At 41.3% G+C, this 19,264-nt stretch overlaps 1 protein-coding gene across 1 annotated transcript in view; it reads right to left on the bottom strand.

Annotated features, from left to right (window-relative positions):
- Positions 1-19,264, bottom strand: part of rad51d (RAD51 paralog D) — a 23,343-nt gene extending 4,079 nt beyond the window's left edge. The window contains exons 1-7 of the mRNA XM_047606845.1: positions 18,151-19,264; positions 18,003-18,064; positions 12,067-12,185; positions 2,473-2,554; positions 2,130-2,264; positions 1,960-2,055; positions 1,785-1,881 (exon numbers count right to left, since the gene is read on the bottom strand). Of these exons, the coding sequence (XP_047462801.1) occupies positions 1,785-1,881; positions 1,960-2,055; positions 2,130-2,264; positions 2,473-2,554; positions 12,067-12,185; positions 18,003-18,064; positions 18,151-18,232 (673 nt within the window). The 5' untranslated portion in view covers positions 18,233-19,264. The remainder of the gene's footprint in view (positions 1-1,784; positions 1,882-1,959; positions 2,056-2,129; positions 2,265-2,472; positions 2,555-12,066; positions 12,186-18,002; positions 18,065-18,150) is intronic.

Here is a 19,264-nt window from a genome sequence, read left to right as displayed (position 1 = left end):
TATGGCAACTATGGCAGGATATAAAGTCATCTTTACCGATACTTCGTAGCACACACACACCAGGTCTGCGCTTTGGGGGACAAAGGGGCCGAGGCCACTTGCGAAAAGTCTCCAGCTACGTACTTTCTTAGCAAACATTAGCATGCTAGCTATGAGAGGAAATATAGTCTACTTTACCTATAAATCTCAACTTGTACATACCATGTATCAAATAAGCAATTATTAGCATGCTAAGTAAAAAAAAAGGGAATGTGGTCAACTTTACCCATAAATCTTAGCTTGATAACATGCACATAGCATGTTTAAAATAGGCAAATATTAGCATGCTAACATGAGAAACTAATACGGAAAATGTGGCCACATGCTAGCATGTACCTCAAAGGTTGTAACCTAGCCTAGCATCTGTCCTGGTGCATTACTACACAGGACTTAACTAAGTGTATATATATGTACTTCTGGGACAAAAAAGTGTAGCTAATGTGCATTTGTACATTTTATGTTAGCAAAACCTGCTCCAAGGCGATCCATGTTAAGTTAATGCAGAGCCAAGCACACGGTCTTTCCAAAAATATAGCTTTCATTTTTTTTTCTGATGTAATCTAGGACGTATACCTTTGCCGCATTTTTTGCGTGAACATGCTACATATTCAAAACATGTTTTGAGAATTATCACGTTGACTAGCTCAATTTACAAACTCGGCAAACAAAGCATTACTTTACGCTTCAGCTGTGTCCCTTAAATAAAAATAAAAATAATGAAAATGTTTTATTTTTTCGAGGCATTTCTTCCATTTCACATGTCCTCACTATGTGCTTGAAATGATGAAATGTTAATTTCACCGGCGAAAGAAGCGAGAAGCGCTGCATCTAAATCTGACCCGACTGGCTCGGCCTGAGAAATTACAAAATCGTGTTGGCAACAGGACGTGCTCAGGAAATATTATGTTACTAAATCACAGAGAAACATGGTGGCTGCCAAGTTCTGAACAATAACTTGCTAAACTGACACAATCAATTTATATAAACAGAATTAAAAAAAAAAAAAAAATTGTCCACTGACTTGAACTAATTTTGTCTTCAAATCTCCCATTTGGGTTTTTCAGCAATTTGTGTTCCCTTTTTGTGCGTTTTCTATTTTGATAGGGTCCGCTCAGGTGTGGAGATAAAAAACATGCTCCACTAGAAAGTAACTTCCTGAAATAAATAAATAAATGTCTCAAGGCTGAAGCTGCTCAGGTGTTGATTTATTCATGAATAAATGAGCTGCCGGTTCCTCTGCACAGTCGCTAGAGTCTGTGTAAACTGTCCATAGCAAAATAATCACTTCCTTTTCTTCACTTAAAGCTTTAATTATGTTTTTTTTGCCATCTCTAAAGTCCTTTCATAGGAAAGGTTTATTTTACAAGTCTCTGAACGAACCAGTGTAATAACTGACTTTTTAATTAAATAGCCAAAAATAAAGTTGAAAATGAAGTTCATTTGGATTTAGAACTTCAATTATTTCTGAACATCCAGGATCAGAATTCAGTCCAAGTTGTTCCAAAGTTAATGAAACCCTTTTCTATTCATAACTGACATCAGTAATTTGAGCCTCTCGTATAATTGTGATATTATGGGGTTTAATGTTTTTTTTTTTGTTTTTTTTTGAATGCCTCAAACTAACTCAGATGTCACGCTTTTTCCACAGCGTGTGGGAATCCCACGGTGGTGCTTATTTCCCTGACTCATGTCTGCGTCTGTAAACGCAGCCTCGGGTGTGATTGACAAGCGGGAAGAGATACCACCTTCATTTTGCCTGCCTCCCAGCAAAGGCGAGATAACGGCTGACACGGAGTCCACGATCACCGCCTTGACGGAGCCGCCGCCGCCGCCGACGGACGCCTAGCGCCAAATGGGACAGAATTAGTTTGCTGAAAATCCGATCCACCTTTCTGGAGGGGGGTTTAACCGCAAACAAACCTGTTGGAGCCCACCGCCGCGCAGGCCGTACAGACAGTCGAGCAGAGCGTAGACGTCGAACAAACGGAAGATGTGAATCCTCTGAAGCGCCTCCATCTGTAAAGCAGCGGCCTCTTGTTTCTAATCACTTCCTGTTAAGCGATATTTGTTTAAAAACTCAACCAGCTCACCTGCTCCTCCGAGCTGCTCGTCTCAGCCTGCAGCATCTGAAGCAGGCGGCCGGCACTCAGCCCTCCCGTCGTATCGATGAACACCACGCTCTGTTTCAGCTGGTGAGAGATGTGCACTGCGACGGAGAAGCACACCTGGAAGACGCAGAGAGGGCATGTGGGGAATAGTTGGAAGATAACACGATCCATTTGTGCTGGTTAAAAAGTAACTCTGAGAAGTATTATTTCAGCCGGGGTGCATTTATTCTGCAGGAGAAGAGGGGGGGGGGGTTCTGAAAAAGAGCGGATTTATATTTAAAGAGGGAAAAAACGGTGATGGAGCAGGAAGGTGGGAAATGTTCACCTGAGATTTGCCACTCCCCGGGCCTCCTGACAGCTCTGTTATCTCTCCGGTGTACAAGCCCGAATCCAGCAGTTTATCTAAGCTGCAAGAAACAAGGTACAATTCATTACTCACAGCTGCCATCCCGGGTAATAAACTATTAAGTTCGAGTGCAACCGCAGAGCCAACAAATACTGCGGTTGTGTAACACAAACCGAGCTGGCGTTAGGTCCCGGACTATTCTTAAGATGCTGCTGATTTCTGCCGCTGTTTGATTGCTCCTCATCAGCGAAACTGGCTGCATCTCTCAGACTGATTCGATCAAAAATAGTTGGCTTTTCGTTCGTTTGTTTTTTTGGTGGCAGTCACTCGTTGTAGATCTACAAAGGTTTCTATGAATTACAACACACTGCATGCTGTTTTATCAGGTAGTATAGTATAGTATAATATAGTATAATATAGCATAGTGTTGATGTGGTGAATGTAAGATGCAACACACGATTGTCAGTGACCGAACGGATCATATTGATTTATGTGCAATTTCCAATAACAATGGTTCAAAGTCAAATGGACAGAATATATTTCCTAATATGGTCAACACTCAATAAATATTGCTGAACAGGTAATAGGCAGTTTTAGGCTTCTGTGTCAATTTGACGCCGTAGCTACAGCGACAGCCTAGCCTAGGGGCCGGCAACCTTCAACACTCAAAGAGCCATTTGGACCCATTTCCCACAGAAAAGAAAACACTGGGAGCCACAAAATCCCTTTGACATCAAAGATGAAGATAACACTGCATATATCCTTTTTACCTCTATGCTATGTATAAAAAAAACTATAGTGTGTGGCATTTATGAAATTAAAGAACTACCACAGAGAAAACTCCGCGGGTTGCCGACCCCTGGCCTAGACCATATGCAGGCCCTTATGCTGTAGTCTGATGGGCACCTCCCCAGAAATGTAACTATGCATCGCGAAGATCACAGAGCTCTGATTGGTCCGCTGGGTAGTAGCGTGTTTCCGCTTTATTACTTCCGTCTGCTTCTCTATCTCCGCAATTTTCGAATCGATTGTTTTGGATCAATAAAGAACACATCAAGGAAAGGTTAACGGAGGACAGGGTTGGGCGATACACCGGTTCATATTGAATATTTTTTACGTTATTAGATGAATTTTTAATATACCGGTGTATTTGATTACAAAGCGTTCGGAACCGTTTCAGACTGGACCATTTTCAATGTAGTGCTTCTGAACATGCATGGTGCGACTGAAGGTTTAAAGGTCTGGGAACAGCCCCTGCCTTGGATGACCTGCTAAAGCTGTCCCCAAACATGTCCCCAATTTTAGCTTTTTATGGACGAGAAAAAATGTTGTGCGCAGACTACAGTTATTACGGTAGCTGATCGCGCTCTATTGACATTACAGACATAACAGTTTAAATATGAATGAATATGAATAAATATGTCAAAATAAATGAACCTCCTGTAATTGTCCCTGTTTCTTCATTTCATGTTGATAGCGTTTATTATTAGAATTTTTTTTTTCATCTCCAAGGTGTAAATGTCCCTGAATTTCCACATGAGCTGGCAGCGGTTAACACCTGTTACACTACCAGAGTGGTATTATTGTACAATATTTACTCATGATGAGAGAAAAATATTCCCTCCTTAGTCAATCTATTGGAAAATGTTGTGAACACGTAAAAAAATAAAAAATAATGTGATACCACCAGAATTTTGAAAAATATAGTGATATACATTTTCGTTCATACTGCCCGGCTCTAACTGCCTGTCTTCGGCCGTATTTCAGCCAAAGTTTCAGTTGTCATTGTTGAAAGTGAAGAAGGAAGTGGAAACCAAAATTAACCCACCTGGCAAAAAGAAAAAAAAAACAGCGCCTGCTTGTGTTTTTACATGCGTAAGTTACGGCGTCTAGGTCCTGCGGAGGTGTAAACGTCCCGTTAAAATAGGTCATGATTATGTCTGAGTAGAAGTGTAATAGAGGAAGTTCTCTTTATTATTTGGTGGTTAATCAAAGGATTCACCCACTACTCACTTTCCAAGTGAAAACATGGGCGTTGGACCTCTGAGGGTGTCTCGTTTTGTCTCACGCCAGAACATCAGCGATGGATCCTTTGGGTGTTGTTGGTCGTGGAATGGGCCTTGTTTCAGCTCGTCCTGTGGACGCTGAATTAGACTGGGAGCTGGGGAGTTAAGAGGCCGGGTAAAAACCTGGGCTCTTTGTAGTGTTAATTAAGCCGTTCGTAAGCTATTTTTTTTTCAGTGCGACGAGGTGGATGCATTGTCGTGCCGTTGGGGAGCGCTGTCGCTATGAGATAATGCGTCTGGTCTACAACAATGCTTGGGTGGCTGGTTTGTGTCGCAGTAGCATTCACATGAACTTCAGGACCCAATCAGAACGTTTAACTGCAACAAGATGAGGGTTCAATGTTGTGCCTCCTTGGTGTATATCCTTTTATTTAGTGTGAATTGGGGGGAAAAAAAAGTGGGAAAAAAAAGGATATTGTATTGGATGTTGGTCAACTAATCCTGACATAGTTCGACCTACAGCAAGGTGTGTGACACAAACACTTGTAGGTGGATCTGAAGTATTGATTGACTGTTCTCAGTCACCCAGGTCATGGAGTTTTAACAAACTCTACAAGTCCAGTTGCCTTTTTTTTTAATGTGTTTGGGTATTGATTATTCTCGCTTGCAGTTGAAAAAGATGATGGTCAACATGGAGGCACAGAGTCAAAAACTCAAAATGACAGAAAATCTGTTGATGCTTAAATTCAAACTTGCTGCTCATGTCTGCTCTGCTCAAACAATTTGCATTTCAACTTTCAACTTTCTATTGTGGAATTCATCTATAGGATAAGGCCAATTACAACGATCCAGCCTATTTAACTGCCTTGAACTCCGGCAGGAAGAATCAAAGGTGATACTTGAATGATCCTGATTTATAAGGATGTAGTGTTTGATGGAAGGTCTGCACTCAAGACTTACAACCTTATCGGTCTTATTATGGGTTCTTTGTCGCTCTGCGGCTAAATCCGTTCCACCTTCATATGCCCAAGGCCATTTATACTAACCTCCTCTACCCTAGTTGTAGCTTCTCTTTTTATCTGTTCACACTACAAGTAAGTTGAGCAGTAAATCACCAGAGGTCTATTAATTTCCCACCGAACTACGTGAACAGAGGCTGGACTGATGCGACGGCTGTGGATGCGATTAAAAGAAGGCCAGGTTTCACAGCCTGACGTCAACAAGGCGCAATGCTCCTGTGCTACTCTAACCTTTCTGTAATTATCTGATTTCACATCAAAGTTGTGTTGAGTAAGGGCAAAATGTGTGTCAGGTTTGTTTACAGCCTATCTAGAGGCCCCAGCTGTTTGAAATACTACCGGAGTACATGTCCCAACGCACATTTGCCCGGAGCAGCTCTATCAATCACCGGGACTGCAGACAAGCTCTGAAACTGGCATCTCGTCTTCCATTTAATGGCGCTTGCTATATCATGTAAAGTGAATGTCATGCAAGAGGGAAGAAACAAACTATACAATTCCTGTTCAACCTATTGTGGCTGTGGATTAGGGTTTTTTTGCTGCTATTTCTAGCAATGTAAGGCCATTCCATCCTGAAACAGCTGAACCCTTGATACTTGTGGAAGATCATTTGGGCTCATTTCTGGATGGATTAGCTGTGTTTTATGCATCCACTTGAGAAGTGAGGGGGAGTATTTAAAGGGTCCAGGGTTATGGGGGTATGAAAGATATTGAAATTTTCTGCATAGGTAATGTTGTGTGACTCTCTCTGTTGATCACTACAAAGATTTTTAGATAAAAAAGTCAAAAGGTACAAATTTATTTACATAAAAGTGTAAGGAGCCGATGACCTTTCTCAAGGTGTTACTGCATAAAGAAGTGAGCAGAAGCTACAGATTATACTATATTGAAGCTTAGCAGTTATATTTTTTGCCAATTTGTGAACAAATTCAATAATAATGTGCAATTTTGAACCCAACTGAGCAGTATCTGTGGCTAATGGATAATGTTGTTTTAAGAAAAAAATAAAAATCAATGAAACCAAAGTCCCATCCATTCATCATTATCTTTCACATGAACAACTAGGACTAATTTAGAGCCACTAATTAACCTAATATGAATGTCCTTGGACTGGTGGGGAGGGTGGGCATCCAGACAAAAGGCCTATGCAGCAGATATTAAACACAAAACCTTTTTGCTGTGAGGCCAGAGTTAATTATCGTACTGCAGTCTCTCCCTAAAACACAAAATCCCTAATACGCTCACAGTATGGTAAATTATCTAGGACACACTCACGCCTCGCCAATGAGAAATGATAAGCGTAGTGTCAAAAGAAAACTGAGAAGTTGAAGGCGTGATTTTGGTTTGTGTCAATTAGTGAGAGCAGAGCACAGACATAAATGTATTCATAGTATTTCTCTCACGTCCATTCCATGTTCAATTAGAAGGTGTGACCAAAACCTTCGACAGCTAGTGTATATATGTATATTTTATATATACGTACGTACTGTGTAATAATGCTACTGGATACCAAATTTCACATGGAATCCATCTATCTATCCGTGTGCCCATCTGTCCGTCTGGTCGTCCATACGTCTCATAGAATGTATAAAAATGGACGGCGGAACTGCTCCTCAAAATTGAAGTCAAAGCAAGTAGAGCTCCCCCTGGTGACCGGCTGCAGTATAAGTCACAAGCCCCTGCACTAAAAAACTAAAAGAGATATCGTTCATTTGTATAATTTTTTTCAAGTATGGTTTCTGCCATTTTAGATAGTTAATATAATGTTAATGCAATATTCAAGTGTTAATTTGTTGGATAAGTTTATTTTTAGTTTTAGCTATAGATGTGGCATAACGGCAACCACCAGTTGCCATGCCAACAAAAATTTTTTAGAAAGTGTATAATGGTGTATAATCCAACATTTCTTTGTCATTGGCAGAGGCAGAGTAGAGTGTAGTATTAATTAAATGAAAATTAAAGTAAGTCTGGTGGAAGTGTGGTCAGGTCATTGATATCGTGGCACTGATCAGAATCTGGCTCCAGAGTCGCAAGATGGCAGGGAAAGTAGCGTCCGTTTCGCCAATGCAAAGTAGTGCAGACGCATCGTCCATATTTATAATTTTTACAATCTACGGTTTGTCTATATGTACGTCATCCATCCATCAATCAGGGAGCACCAAAAACTATCACTGTCAAAAGCTCGTTCTTACATCTATTCAGGTGATAATTTAAATGTATTCTATTTACACTGATGCATTAGAAGACATCTGGTTCATTTGACCAAATGTCTAACATTGATATTGGCACTAGTAAAAAGCAACTGCCTGCTCTTTTTAATCTTCTGGCTCACATGTTAACACTTCATGCGTATGTTCCATCATTGCCGCACTGATTCGTCCGTGCTGAAGTCCAGAGCACTGATCTGTGCAGCACATGGAATCTCATCATCTTACATGCGATGACGGATGTGACAGATACGCAGTTAAATTTACATAGACAAGGTCCTCCGGTTTGAAGGTTAAGCATCACTGTAAGCCTGTGGCTGCCTGAAAGTAGTTCCAACCACCACCCGCAGTGAGACTGCGAGGAGAGAAATTGTTGAGGAAAGGACTTATTTGCATTATTCCTGTCAACAGCGCAGACAGGGCCGCTGTGTTGATGAAACATCAGGTTGTGTTCTCGTAAGGGCTCAGACGGATGAAAGTGATTGCCCTTGAAAAGTCACAGATTCAAAATCCCCCGTGGGCTGCACTCATCAGTGAACTGAAAAAAACTGCGCAGTCCTTGGACCTGAAAGGCTTCATCTTCGCGTGTGATTGGAAGGGAGGCAGTGAAGAGGCTCGGCTTTGTCGGAGATTCTCGGTTTCTTCAAAAGATGAGTTTTTCGATTCTCGTGGACAACAACTATTTTCATTCTGGGTTCCCTATCCCAAATATAATTTTAAGCAAACAGCGGAAATTAGCGACAGGTTGTGATAAGACGGGGGAAATTGCATAAATCATAAATCATGCATAAAATAACAACAAAGGCTTTTCTGTTTCTTCTATTTCTTCTAAACAACGAGCTCCAAGGCTGAACTTCTCCTCATGAGAATGCGAGTAGAAACTTTTAAGAGGCTATCTTGATTTGATATCACTACATAAATATCATAAATATCTCTATAGAAGTTCTAATATTCCAGTTTTATCAAGTGTTGGCAAAAATTCAGTGTACGAGCCAATGAGAGCTCCAAACCATTATCAGCCCTGGTCGTGCATCTCGTTTGTATGAAATATTAACGACTAAGGCAGAGAGGTCTGATAAGGTTTGTTTAGTTTCTGAACACTCACTCGCTTACACGCTGTCTGATGCGCTGAGTGGCTAAACCAATAAATACCATTTATCATTTATTAATCATTACAACACCGACGTCTACGAAACACAAGCAGCATTTAGGCGTTTTGAGTGTTCCTGCGTCGAATAAGACAAAAACAGATCCCGCTATTAGTCATAATAACGGGAGAACTGTTTCACTGTAATTGAGTTCACGAAAGGTTTCCCCACTCATCATTTGAAAAACACATTTGTTTCTTGTGGTTATAAGTCGCAGCAGGGAAGGTTTTAATTCATTTCTGACATTTCTATTAGCTCGTTGACATTAGGGCTAAAAGGTCTCCCGTTGACTGTGGACAGGTAGGAGACGTCCGCGCTGAGCATGAAGGGAGAAAATGTAAACAGACAAATATCTGCATTCATTTCATTCTTCAAGCTGAAGACGCCGCTTATCGGCCGTTAAAGTGGAAAATGTTTTCCATAACCAATTTCCAGATTCGGACACAGGGACCAGCGGACAGCTTCTACTTCTCCATTTGTGAAATCAGCTGTAATAACTACTTTCACGCTCTATCAGACTAAGCAGGAAATATTCTACAATCCCAAACATAACTTGCCCAGAACATTCGGTTTGTGGCCGGTTTGGGAGGCTCGCCTAGTTTAAACGTATCTGCGCTGAGCGACGCAAACATTTCTTTGAATTTCTTGTTTTTCAGCCGCGCGGATCAGCTGCAAATCCTGAACGTGGCAGATCTCGTTGAGATGTAATGTTATCGTAGTGGAAAAGCTGACTCCTGACATTTATGAGGAAGTTACTTCACACACATATGGCCCTACGTGTGACATAAAAACCCAAAACAAAACGTCAGACCATGTCGCCTTGAATACACCGATCAGCCAAATGAGGACCAAACTGTGACATCGAGACAACTGGGTCAGAGCATCTCCAGAACTGTAGTTCCTTTATAAAACAGTGCAAGGAAGGAAAAGCACTCGGCCAATGACGCGGTTATGAGCGGCCAAGTCTCACTGATACGCATCAGTGAATCTCACTGGGCCAATGATGTAAGCCGAGAGAACAACTTAAGTGATGACACTAATTTTCCACTCGGGTCCAATTAAAGCACAGGATGCTACGAAAGCACCAGTCAAACCTGATACAGTAGAAAACTATGTGCGAAATATGAGCTTTTGATTGAGTCGTGTTTTGTACAAGATTTAGTTCAGATCAATTACTAGTTATAGTTAACCTTTTCTTCTTAGTGAAAACCCCCCCTACTGTCAGGGTGGTTGAAATGCTGGCATTTCTCACTCACACTCTACTGGGGGACGGGATCACATGGGCCTACAGCTGTTGGCTAGTTAGCTGGTGTCTGTGTGTTGGTTGCTACTTGGTATCTCACTGCTAGCCTGCTGGTCAGTGTTTTGGACTGGGCTTCCAGATGTGTTTTGCCCTCAGATCTTAGCACAAGGGACTGTAACATCTGTCTACCACTTTACATTAATCAGCCACAACATTACGACCACTGAGAGGAGAAGAGAATAACATCGACCATCTTGACAGTTCAGTGTTGTTGTGGGAAACGTTTGGACCTGGAATTCATTCGTGTGGATGTTACTTAGAGATGCACCTGCATCACTCACCTAGACCAGACCAGACCAGACACCCCCACCCCACAGCAGGATGTACTATTTATACACTTCAGTGTGACTTTAATTATTGCCCTGTGTTACGGCCTAATTCTTCATTTTGAATAGGTGACCTACCTACCTGTTTGTTGTATTTGTTTGTTTGTTTATATATTTTTATACACACTCTTTATTTCAGTTTTGTGATCACGATGATAATGAAAACTTGATACTTGCTTTCCTATAACTGTAATTTATGTGATTTAATTTATATTCAATAAACAAAGTTTGACCAATAAAATAAAATAAATAAATAAAGTTATGCCTGATCGTTATGTGTTACAAGTTACAACTGTATATCAGTGGGGCGGCACGGCTAAAATATTGTTCATTTTGTGATAAAAGTACCAAATCTTAAATACACCCACTACTGAATGGAATTAATCTGGATATTGGGCCAATAAATAAATAAAATGAAATATAAAATAAATACCAGAAATCCTTCAGAACAAACCAACAAAATTAAACATGATGATGAGCGCTTCGTATGTACGATTATTAGTGTTGGCCAGAAATCCCCACTAAGTCCACGCTTCATTTGCTGCATCTCTGCATGAAGCACACACCTCACTGCCCACCCCCCACGTCTCATTCATCACCAGTTCACCTTCTCACCAGCAGAGCGCAGCCAAGACACACACAAATCACACGGGCTTTACTCACAGGGTGAACCAGTTCCATATCACTAATCCGAGGCGTTAACTAATTTATGAAAACCACTTAAAGAGACGTAGTAGAGAGAGGAAGAAGAAAAAAAATCACAAAAAAAACACCTGTGATCATTAATTATGCTGAAACAGTGGGTTTAACCAAAAAAGAAAAGAAAAGTACCATGGAATAAATTACGCCTTGCTGACCTATTTAATAGATTTGTTCAGATGAATGTGTGTCCTTGCTACAGGATATTTAGTGAAATATTTAACCGCACACAAACGAATGCTGAGACGCTGGTGAGAACCTGCATCGTCTCCCTTTTACAGGTTAATTGTGAGCAGTAATACGATGATTGCAGTGGGAACGTCTGGCTTTTTCAAATAATTAAATTTTCATCTTCTGGCGCAACCGCTAAAACGTCTTAAAGGCTGTGTGTTTTTTTTTTTTTTTTTTTAGTGGAAAGTAGTTTGACGCCACGTTAATGCAGCCGATATATCTGAAGCCACTTTGGAGCCAAAAAGCAACGAACAAAAAGCTAAAACATCCCCCCCCCCCTCCAATGCAAGGTACGCAGCACACGGGGCCATTTCTAAAACGCTCCGTCTCTCGGTTGTATTTTTAACTACGGCTCCACGCGGAGCTGAACGGCACCACCTGCAAACATGATGCAACCATCGGCTGCTCCCAACGAAGCAGCGCCAATTAATCTGGTATCGCGCGTAAAGTTTTCAGCTCATCGCCCGTCACACTTTGCCAATAAGCGAGCATACGAGGCCTTAGGAGAACGTGACCGACTTTGGAGACGGAGCGTCCTTTAAACTCCCGTGGCACTGAGCCACGCCGTTTAATTCCCCCAACCCCCTGCGAGGCGGCGAAGGCAAAGGTGTTGCGTGTGCACGGTCGTCTTTACCTGGGATTTCCAGTGGAGAGGATGGCTGTCGAGCTCAATAGCTCCTCGTACAGATCAGCGCCCGACACCGGGAAGGCTGCGTGCTGGGCCAGCAGCACTCGGCGGATGGCGAACAGAGCCTGGAAAAAAACAGAAGTTACAGCGCGTGAAGCTCGCACAAAACTCGGCCCCGGATCGGCTGCGACGCCTCGCGCAGGCGTCCGGCTTCAGCCGGCGCTGCTGAGCTGGACGTTTTTTTTCTGCCCAGTAAGTCCATTCTTATTTTAGTCCAAGGGCAAAACTTTGGATGGCAATCATAATAAATTTAAACGGTGACATCATGGATTAAATTCACACCCCAAGTGGTTCCTAATGGGAGTAGCCAATAATTCATTATTGATCCGTCTGATTAATTTCTATTTAACCGTGCCAGCGGGGGTGAAAACGTGTGTGTCCATCACTTTTTGTCACCGTTTTTTTATTTTTTTTGTCTCTTTGCAGATTAATCTGTCTCTACAACCCTTCACATATAGTTGGAAGCACCGGATACAATCGTCTTTTACGTCAGTGTTGGACTGCACTGTAAAATAATAATAATTAAAAAAAAATCTCCAAAAGCCTGTTATATTTTGACATTTTTACCCAAATAACAGATTATCACATTAATTTTTGGTGACGATTCTATAAATGTTTCTGTTCATCAACTACATTAAGGAAATATTTGACGATTTCATCCTTTCATAATTGTAATGAATCTGTACGAAGAGTACGTGCTACTTTTAAATTCTCTTTTTACGTAATGTTCCTTTTAACTAATGCGAGTAGCTAATCATTCATTATTGATTCGTCTGATTAATTTCTATTTAACCATCCCGGAAGGGTTGAAAATGTGTGTGTCCATCACTTTTTGTCACTTTTTTTAATTTATTTTTTTACTCTTCAATCTTTCACATATACCTGGACCTACACAGTGTTGTCTACCTGTGTAGTGGAAGCACCGGATACACTCATCTTTTCTTGTGACTCCACCATCTTCGCCGTTTTATGTCATTTTCTGCGTTTTCATTACCCCTAGAGATGCGCAAACACCTAAATATTGCAATAAAAGAACCGGTAATTAGAATGCCTGCATTTCCAAAAAAAAAAAAAAAAACCTTATCGCTGAAACATTTTCATGCTCTCGTGAGGTGGTTTTTTCAGATCTATCGATATAAACGTTTGCTGGAAAAGTGCTTTTGTCGCGTTTCCCTGTCACGCAGGGGCTCATGTGACCAGTTCATTTGAAGTTCATCTTGCTCAAAGTGATCATGGGAAATCGCAAGACGAGACTTTACGAGAGTTACAGCTCATTCGCAAATCACCTTTCAATGGAAACACGTACAAAGTGAAATTGTACTATAGCAAAATTTCAGAAATATTGCTTTTATTTTGCGAAACACTGTAATGGAAACTAGTGTTGCATTGCACTGTAAAAAATAAATATTAATAAATAGATCTGCAAAAGCCACTTATATTTTGGTAGTTTTACCCAAATAATTGATTATCAAATTAACAGTGATAATTCAGTGATAATTCTCTGTTCACCAACTAGCTTAAGGAAATACATTTATGATGAAAACAAATAAACAAAAAAATTAATAATAATAATGATAATGAGTTTTCTTCAGTATACCAACATTCAGGAGACATATGGGAAGTGAACTAGTGTAGGAATCTGTACTTTTACCTTCACTTGTTTTTAGGTAATGTTACTTTAGACAACGATGTCCTGATGTGGTGGCTAACTTCAACTTTGGAAGAAAACCTGGAAGGAAATGTAAACTGCACAAGCCTTTACTTCTTTGGGATGAAACCGACTGCCGAAAGAGGGACAAGTATAGTCAAACAGAAAGGGATTTCTTCTCAACAGCACAACGGGGTTTTGTTATTTGCTTGGTAATCCACCTCCATTTGTCTCACAGTGACTAGCGTGCAGTTTCCTAGCTTAACAGATGAGCAAGCTAATAATAATAATAGTACTAACAGATCTCAGATTTGTATTTTTATTTTACTAAAGTAACAAGTAAGATAATTACATGCAACTATTAACTGACTGTCCAAGTTCTCCAGTACAGTCTTTTTAGCATCACTACCCTGAAAACATGTGTGATGATGACAGACTGATGTCGTAAATCCAACATCAGCACCAGACACGAGAACTGCCCCTGCAGAGACGACCTCGCCACTAGAGGGCGGAACACACCAGTGACATTTGTCTAAAGGACCCTCACACATCACAAGCCGACGTGCCACCTTTTACTCCTCTTCTGGCTCGACGACGTATCCTACGGTTATGGAAATCTTCAAAATCCCCCGTAAATGTGCATAAAAACTGTGACGCAGACACAGACCCAAAAAAAAGCACAAGGTGTCGACCCGGCCTCCAAATTCACTAGATCCCAAACTGATCAAGAGCCACCCGACCCGTAGGATGCCAAGGCCTGAATGTCTATTCTCTGATGAGTTACAACTGTTTTGTATGGAGACGTAAAAAGAGAAAAGGATTTCACATAACTTGACCCATTATTTGTTCAGATTTGTGAAAAATCTATTTGAATGTCACTACAACAATCGCTACTGCATATGATCACTGACACCGTTTCTTTAATTAAGATGGTGATGGAGCAGTCAGCATTAATCTGGGGAGATGCAGAACGAGACCCGTGCCTGTCATCGGGCGACCGAACCTGGGTGCTTGCCGGAGGGTCACAGTACGTCTTCATTAGGCCTGAATAAATTTCCTTCCTTGTTAAAACCTGACAATTAAAGAAATGAACCTAGCTTCCACCCAACTGGCTCCGTCTCCCCGTCGCGACGGGAACCGCGCTCCCGATAATGGAAACGAACGAAAAGACGCACATCGCTTCTCACTTCGGAGCTCATTAGGACGGGAAATGCCGAACGTCTCGGCCCACACTGACCATGACCACCACCAGATCCCACGCCGTGATGGAAGACAGGACCAGCAGTTGTTTACACATTCTGACGTTACTCTTTTTTTTCTCGTGCTAATTATCTCTTCCTGTTTAGTTAACGCCGACCAGCTGGATAAGCTAAGCTAACCACGGCCCATCGAAAAGCAAGGAGCAGGGGTTTATATTAGCGGTTAAAGGAGTTTTTATTTATGAGGAGGCAAAGGCTTTGCTCGCCTCCTCACCCCCGCTCTCTACCTCCTCATCGACTAATATGAGTGAGGAAGGTGTAGGTAGAGGCCAAGAGTCCTCTCCAGCTGTACAACCGCCAACACCTCTCACAATGAGCTGCCTGTGGGCAGACAGATAAATCATGTTTTCAATCCAAATGCAGATTACTGCTGCTGCTGCTGCTGCTGCCACTCGTGTTGTGGTTTGAGGTCAAGTTAAGGAGATCCTGGTGGTAAATCACTCCCACTCCTGAGCAATCAAATCAAATCTCAAAACAATGTAATCAAATCCCTCCTTAATTACACCCTATGCGCAAACGCACACTCCGACTGAAATGTGTCACACTGCAAAAGCTGGAGACGCTGAGCTTTAGCAGGAAATTTAAAAAAAAACAGTGACACGTCTGTGAGAAAAATCCGGCCCTGAAGGCGCGGAGAGCTCGGACGTGACTTCCCGATTCCCAGAATCAGAGGACCGATCGACCACGTCCCGACCATCCCTCTCCCACGTCACCGTCCCACAGGACACTTTAGATTTATGTTCTCTGTCGAAGGAAAGTTGAATTAACTTGAGTGCAGTTTGAAGATTATCTGACAAAACTGTTCGCACGTCACCGAGTCCTGAAACGCGATGTCGCTCCTCCGCGCGACGGCGGCGTTCGCAAATAAGGCTGACGCGCGACGCTGCTTATGGAGGTTAAACTGCAAAGTGTCGAACGTCGAGAGTCAAGCTTTCATTAAAATAACAAGAGCACTTCATAATTGGTTGGCAGATTGATAGTCTCTCCTTCCAGGCGGAAAGGATTTTCTGCTAAAATAGGAAAATGTGCTGGGTCCCAGTTAGTGAGAGCGCTGATGAATGTTTGAGACGTGAACTCGGTTGATAGGTGTGTTCTGACTAGAAAATCTCTGCCTTGAGTAGATTTAATTGGATGGGTCTAGTCAGATTAATGTTCCTAGCTGTTGTAAATGTGTTTGAATCAGAGGCAGGAGTCTGATGGAGCGCAGGGGTTCCGGTTAAGGTTATGAACCTGCAGGCTGGAAAAGCCGGTGCAGCTCATACAGTCGATGGTCGAGGGTCCAGAGTTTCCCAGACAAGTTTCAAACAACGTCGGGATCGAGTTGTTTTAACTTCTGCTCCCGAAAGCGTCTCCCTCCATCTCGTCAGGTAGCGTGAGAAGATATTTGTGTTGCTCACTAATGTAAATTTAACATTACCTCCACTTCTCAGAAACCCATGTTTGAGCTCTTGCTGTTTAGACCATGGAGATTTTGAATTATTTTAAAGGAGTTGGTCGGAAAAGGAAAAGGAAAGTGACTCCAGACGTTATGTTAGCTAGATAAATTTTATAAGCCCTTGATGGCAAAGTTAGATTGAAAGTCAAAAGGATCTACTATAATTTAGATTTATTTGCCGATACTTTATTTATTCAAACATACATTTGTCCATGAAATGCATGAACTTATTCTATGTGTCATATGCGCTGTGAATAGTTTTTAATAGTCAGGATAGCGTCATAATTAGGGGCTTTTATTAAGGCTTTTATTGGAAATCAATTCCGGTCCAGTGATAATGGAGGAGACATAACATATTTTCATAGATTGGGGATTTGGTAATGAACTAGGAGGCTTTGTAGGTTCAAGTACTTGCTGTATTACAAGTTTCAAAACTTGCTTCTCAATGCCTGAGCTTCATAATACCTTAAAAGTTTGTTTTCCTCCACATCTTTAGATCGCATGTCCAGACGCCCTGACCGCAGAGGAAATTTTACTGACCTAAACGCTCATCAACTCTCATCTTTTCTCTTTTTTTTTTTTTTTTTACTGCGAAGGCTTGAGTAGATTTCAACGCCTGATACACTTTTATCTGCGAGGCCTTTCCGGGTTTCCATCCCGAGTATGTGAGCTCTGAAAAGTTTGGTGACAAAGACTGTTTTTTTTTCTTTTTAAAAATAATAATAATAACTTCCTGCTAGATGCCCATAAGGTTACTTCGGAGTTCAGCTGTGGTTTTCGCTGCACAGTGATTTAAATCTAAGAGAGACGACCTCTCTTCGTGGGTTCAGATCTATAATAAAGGACTTTGTGAGGGAACCGAAGAGGGGGTTTGTTTTGATTTCCCGATGGTTAGAAATTTGTACACGGTTTGTTTACCGCACCTATACTCCTTTTATTCCTTATGATATCCCTTCTACAGCCTTTTCATGCTGATTTTATATATCGACGGGGAAAAGAGTATGTGTCAAATTGTACTTGCAGACCGGGACAAATAGGAGACGCAGAAGACGACTAAAAGCAAACTGGAACCTTGATTTGAACCTGTACTGCGAAACAATTACGCCTCGCTTGTTAACCAGACGACCTGATTTGCCATGGGTGTAAATAATAACCACAGCGGGAGATCTGCTTTAATTAATGGTGGCTTTTAAGAAATATATATATAAAAATTGTTTTGAGACAATGAAACACCCCATGCTGCATGTAGGAGAAAATGAGACCCGAGATCAGCAGGATACTGGTCTTGGCTTACTCACCCCACTCTGCAGTGTTTACTCCAAGTACAAAATGTGGATTTTTTTTTTTTCTTTTTCTACCACGACAAAAGAAACTCTAACTACGAGGACGTGTGCCTGGTTTAAGGGGCTGATTTTAGAGGCAGCACCAGTGTTTCGTGGGTGTAAAATGTTGAGTGAACAATGCAATCTGGCAAGTGTTTACTTCCTGCCACGCGTGGTAATCACGGCACACATGTTTAATTCATGCGTGATATAAATACCTTATAGGAGACAGAACATTTCTGGGCAAGACCCTCGATGTCGGATGAGACCAGGTCCTCCACTGTGAAAACAAGAAGTCACGCTCGTTACTGTCGGCCTGCTAGTTTCTGATCATCTCCACGCAAAAAAGAAAACACACACACGTACCTGTTTTAATATCAGCTGCACGCAGGTCGCGAAGCAAACGTTCATCCAGTCCAGGACACATTCCCTCTCTTAAGACGACCATGGTCTTTCATCGTTGACTACTAACTCATATGTGACTCAAGATATACCATTAGCAGCTGCCATTAAAAAAAAAAAAAAGCAAAAAGAACCTACATTTGTTTTTAGCTCACACGGCTTGTTGTTTTTAGCTTTGCGGCTAACTTTAGCAAAGTTTTCTACCGCTATGGTCGTTCGTTGGGAACAGCGTTAAAGTCTTTCGTGAAGCTTTTCCTGAAGTTTAAACCAAACGTGGCATTTTAATAAGATAGAGTAACTGTTCACAAACTTTTTTTTGGACGTAACCAGTACTACTTTACCAGTCGTACGCGCTGGTTTGTTCAAACAAGTGTGCGCGAAGGTTGAAATATCCTTCTGTTGCTCGCCGTAGCTAGACAAAGTTCACACGCGTTGCCTTTTGGGTAATGTAGTTATGTGAAAATTTAGTCAATATTACTGTTGAATAACTTATTTTTGCACATTAATTTGTGTGTAAATTAAACAACAAATTTAAGTTGTAGAAAAAAAATACTTATTTGAGGACCACTTGGCATCAAAATTGTTCTCTTCTGACAACAGTAATTTCCTGGTGAAAGCATCAACAGGATGCTGAACCTTGTTTGTCGTCCATTTCAGTTTTTGTTTTTATTATTATTTCCCTAGTCTTATGTCCTCAGATGGACTCACTGCCTCTTCTATTTAAGCACTTTGAAATTTCACATGATGTACACCACCAGTGAAAATCTTCGACACACCTTCTCATTCAATTCAATGAGAAAGTGTGTCCAAACTTTTGACTGGTAGTGTATGCTTCATAAATAAGTCTGTGGAAGAGGAGGTTATTTCAGGGATTCACAGTGAATTCCCTAACAACCATCAATGTGTGAGTATAACGCTACCCGAATGAATTGTATTAAAGTTAAGGATAAAGAGCTGATAGTGTGTTAATCATTTTACTGCGTCTGGGTGTACGAGTAATAACATTCTACTCTGTGACTGTGAAGCTTGAGATAAAATCCGTCTTCTCTGTTCACTCCATTACTGAGGACTTATTCTG

The sequence above is a fragment of the Mugil cephalus genome, chromosome 15 (assembly GCF_022458985.1).
Source record: "Mugil cephalus isolate CIBA_MC_2020 chromosome 15, CIBA_Mcephalus_1.1, whole genome shotgun sequence".
Lineage (NCBI taxonomy): Eukaryota > Metazoa > Chordata > Actinopteri > Mugiliformes > Mugilidae > Mugil > Mugil cephalus.
This window is presented reverse-complemented; position numbering and strand designations above follow the sequence as displayed.